The sequence below is a fragment of the Giraffa tippelskirchi genome, chromosome 2, assembly GCF_054371585.1.
Source record: "Giraffa tippelskirchi isolate mGirTip1 chromosome 2, T2T-mGirTip1v1.2.pri, whole genome shotgun sequence".
Lineage (NCBI taxonomy): Eukaryota > Metazoa > Chordata > Mammalia > Artiodactyla > Giraffidae > Giraffa > Giraffa tippelskirchi.
Window position 1 is genome coordinate 155,745,787 of NC_137276.1, and position 4,494 is coordinate 155,750,280.

Below are 4,494 nucleotides of genomic sequence, written 5' to 3' on the forward strand. Positions count from 1 at the left end.
AAGACACATTGAATATTGATTGAAGATGCCTCAGGTGCAGCCACAGCCCACGCCAAGGGGAACTATGGTGGGATGCTCAGAAGCAACTGAAGATGAACTTGAGAATTAGGCAGGGACAAGACTGGACCTAAGGGGGTCCTAAGGGGATATGGGATATGGAAATGAAGCAGAAGAAGGGATAGAGATGGAGGTGGAGGGAGGGGCTGCCCCCTGTGAAATAAGTACTAACACCAGACCTGGAGAGTTCTAAATCCACCTTAGACCCTTCTTCCCATGCCTGCATCACTGTAAGTTTTAATAGAAGGATTATTAAATACCTCCTGGAGCAACTTTCATTTTGCAGGGTAATAAACTGAGGTCCAGAGAGGTAACTGGGCTGTCCAGCGTCATAAACTGAATCTGTAGCAGAAGCAGAACTAGAACTGCACCCCTTGCATCCCCACTCTCACCCCCATGCGCTCTCCCCCACCCTCAACCTGCTGCACTAAAGGAAGGTCGATCTTCGGAAGAACTGCAGGTAGACAATGAGCAGACAGAGTGAGGCCCAGAAGAGGCACCAGCGAAGGGAGAAGAAGTTGTAGCCGGATCCCTCCTGGGCCCTTGACTTGGAGGCACCGGAGAAGGTCGCCTCCTCCTCCAGCAGCTTCTCGCTGGGCTTCCAGTGCACGATGCCCTCCTGGCAGGCTTCGCAGAACTCGCTGCGGTGCGGCCCGCTGTCCGGGCGGCTGGCCACGTGGATGCGGTACTGGCCGCCGTCCTCGTCGTAGCACTGCTCGCGCAGGCTGGTGATGAGGTTGTCCACCAGGCTCTCGATGTTCTCCTCCAGCATGCTCGACTCGTCCAGCCGCGCCGTGCCGCACTCGTAGCACAGCTGCTTGAAGACGCGCATGCGCACCGAGCCCACCCGCTGGGCGCGGTCCAGGTACATGTGGAAGAGGATGACCACGTTGGCTGACTGCCAGGTGTGCCAGCACCAGGAACAGTGGAACCTGGGGGGAAGAGAGACAGGGATGGACAAGGTGGGCCTCCCTTCCAGCCAGCCCTCCTGGAGGAGCCTGGAAGGGAAGGGCCCTAGGTGCCTGTGCCTGGAAGTCAAGGTGGAGTGTTTACTGCCCCCTGGGTACATTAGTGCCTGAGCCGGCATCTTCACCTCCTCTTGGAGAACTCCCCTGGGCCTAGGACAGCAGCCTCAGAAAGCCAGACACTGGAGCCATCTGGCCTCCAGCATTGCTCTCCAGCCTACCTCCCGTGTACCCTCCCTTGGCCTGACATGAGTCTGGATGCTGCCCAGGGTCACTCCCACCGGTCTGGACCTTATTTCTCACCTGTGAAATGCAGGCTAATTGTGTCCAATAAGAATCTTCCTGCTCAGACCTCTCATGACTCTGATAAAAGGGATGACCACACATCTCACTCATGCATCCTGTCTGCTCTGGGGCAAAGACTTGCCTCTAGCTGTCTCAAACACAGAAGGCAGAGAATTCATGGGACAGGCGGGCAGATGGGTGAGATGGGCCAGCAGGGGGAAGACTGTAGAGTTTGGTCCGTGCACCTTCATAAAGCGCACTCTCCTGTCCCTTGACAGATCATCCTTAGATCCCAATCCAGGGCTGCAGCAGAGGTTGGGAAGGTGTATCCTGGTTTGCATACCCTTCCACACACATATACACACATGCATATTTATGTACACACAGGCCCTCCACACACATATACACATCACATTTATGTACACACTGGCTGCTTTGTCTAACCAGGCCCTTTTGGGTTTCAGCCTCAGGAAATACAAGGGAAATGGCCTGGGACTCATATGGCTTAGGCTTCATCTCAGCTCTCTCCAGTGCTTGCACACCTTCAATGACAGAGAACTCATTACCGCCAAGGGCAATTCCTTCCATCCCTGAGATAAAGCTCTTCCAGGGCCCTGTTCCTGAGGGTTTACTGCAGTCTTGGGTCCACTGAGTTGTGTCTGCCCTCACTTCTGACCCTCTCCAAGACCCCTGTAAATGGCCCTGAAGGACTCTGATTAAGAACTCAATTCAGTCCAACAGGTCCCACACAGCACCTACTGTGATGCCAAGCACCACGCAGCCCGGCTGTGGAATGGAGATGAAGCCAAGCAAGGTCCCAAACCTGAGGGCCCACAGACAGCACAAATGCAGCACAGGACCCAGTGCAGCCCGAGGCAGGGTTGGCAGGCCAGAGCATCCTCACTGGTCCTGAACCAGCAGGGAGTGTCCCCCTCCATCCTGCCTCCCTGTGCTAGGCCAGAGCTGCGGGGCAGCAAGGTTACTGAGTCCCAACGCTTATAGGTAGGGTGACCCTCTGTGCAGAATATGCACAAGGGTGATGCTTCTCCAGCCCTGCCTGAGGCCAGCTGGGAGCCAGGAGTAGGACCAGCTGAGCCCTGAGGTGAGAGGAGCCACGAGCCTTTGGGGCTCAGCCTCCAACTTGCTGGGCCCCTGCACTTGACTTTTCAGCCCTTCCACCCCTCCTACTTGCCAACTCAGAGCTTCACATCATCAGTCTCCTCCTTCTGCACCTTTTAAATCAAGCCAATCCAGAGATCTTTCCCCTCCCTCAAACCAGACCTCAGGTCTTATATCTCAAAGCATCGGAGCCAGGAGAAGGGAAATTTAGGATCATCTTGTCAGCCTTTCATTTCATGGAAAGAGAGTCCTCTGCATGCACACAGCTAGTCAGAGACAGAGCTGGGGCCCAGCCCATAACAGGTGCCCATCAGATGTGTCTTGCGTGGGTTTAAGTTGAAAAGAGCCAATCAACCGTTGCCTTTCTGTCTTTTGTCCTACAGTCAGGTTCACGCTAACATTTGCAGGTTTTGGGAAAGGAATACAAGTGTAAGCTCCCCACCCACAGCCTGCCTCCTTCTGTCCCACTCCCAGCACCACAAGGAGCTCCACAGGCAAACAAGCATGTGTGAACAGCCCAGTCTACGTGTCCAGATTCTGTGTGTTTACACCCCCAGAACACAGCCACCTACTGGCCTCCTCAGGAGCCTAGGGTTACTGTCTGCCTTTAATTCAGTGGACCCAGAGAAGAGTCCCACATCAACCCTGGAGATGAACTTGAGGCAGTTTGGGCAGGGCATTCTGTTGGCCCCAACCCCAACCTTGATCTAGAAGAGGGAGAGGCAAGTGGACTTCAGATGGATGTGTCCTCTTAACCCACGGACCCCTTGCTATATGAGAGATATGGAGCTCCTATACCATATGTGATGCTGTGCCCTGAGGACCTACTGAACTCCTGCCCAAAGCTGTTTTTGTCACAGACCCATAGGTAAAAGAGCTGGAAGATATTTGATTGATTACCTGAGGCCCACTCTCTGGTTTTGCAAACGTGAAAACGGAAACTACACAGGGAAAAAGATATGCCCAAATTCACAGTTGTTAGCTTCAAAGCCAGTTTCTAGAACTTAGCAGGTGAACAATAAATATTTTTGTATTCAAATCTGATTTCATCGAGTTGACTGCACAGACCTAGGACCAGAGAGAGGCTTTCTCCAATGGACCACATGGCCTCCTCCGCATTGTTCCTACCAATCTTTAAGAAATTAGGAACATGTGAAAACATTTAAAATGTCAGAGACTGCAGGAGCATTGAAGAATCACAGCTCTTTACTATGGAAAATGCAGACCTAGAGACAGAATACAACTTGCTAGGAGCACTCAGGGAGTCAGTGGTATAGCTGGGATTAGAATCAAAGCTGGTTCGACCCACCTGGCAGTTCCTTCTCTGGCCTCTAACCTCTAACCACGCATCTCTGCCTCCTCTTGGAAGGTGCTCCCAGGGCTGTGCCACAGGGCTCACCACAGCCCCTCACACCCTGCCTCTTACCTGCCTGAGGCATGCTGTTCCAGATACTGCTTCCAGCCAGGGGCCAGCTCGTTGGGCTTGAGGTTGGGGTCTACGATGAGCTCCCAGCTGTCAGTTGGCTTGGCCACCTCCATCTTCTCATAGAAGACTTTCTTCCACTCACAAGTGGTCAGGCTGGTACACATGGTCCTGTTGGCAGGGCTGGGAGTTTGAGCTCAACCTGAGTGAGAACACAGAGAATGGCTAGGTAGGTGCAGAGCAGTGCAATCTCTGAGGTCTGAAAATCTTCCTTGTCAGGACCAGAAGGAAACAGGACCCAGCAACCTCCTTCATCACCCTGGTACCTGTTGCCATGGCAGCTGAGGCCGGGGCTGGGGAAGAGGGAAGTCCCAAAGGGGAGTCCCAGGGCCCTGAGCTAGGCTGGGGACTCAGGACTGGGCAGTGATGCAAGCGCAGTGAGCAGGATAGGGGGCTGGGCCCCGGACCACATTCATCCAGGCCTCCCAGGTCTCCAGGAGGCAAGGACGATTTGGTGGTTCTGTTTCACCCCTACCAGTCTTCCAGGCATTCTCCACTTCATGTACTATGGTGACTGGGACACCCTAGGGGACCACGGAGAAACGAGGGACTGGGAAATGAAGAGCCTACGGCACCCACGTCCCC

The 4,494-nt window shown here is 54.0% G+C and overlaps 1 protein-coding gene across 1 annotated transcript; it reads right to left on the minus strand.

Moving 5' to 3' along the window:
* Positions 1 to 268: 268 nt before the first annotated feature.
* Positions 269 to 4,045, minus strand: RTP2 (receptor transporter protein 2). The gene is made up of 2 exons (XM_081532976.1): positions 3,853 to 4,045; positions 269 to 989 (listed from the first exon to the last, which is right to left on the minus strand). The coding sequence occupies exons 1-2, from the start codon at positions 4,014 to 4,016 to the stop codon at positions 485 to 487; spliced, it is 669 nt and encodes a 222-aa protein (XP_081389102.1). The 5' UTR covers positions 4,017 to 4,045; the 3' UTR covers positions 269 to 484.
* Positions 4,046 to 4,494: the final 449 nt, after the last annotated feature.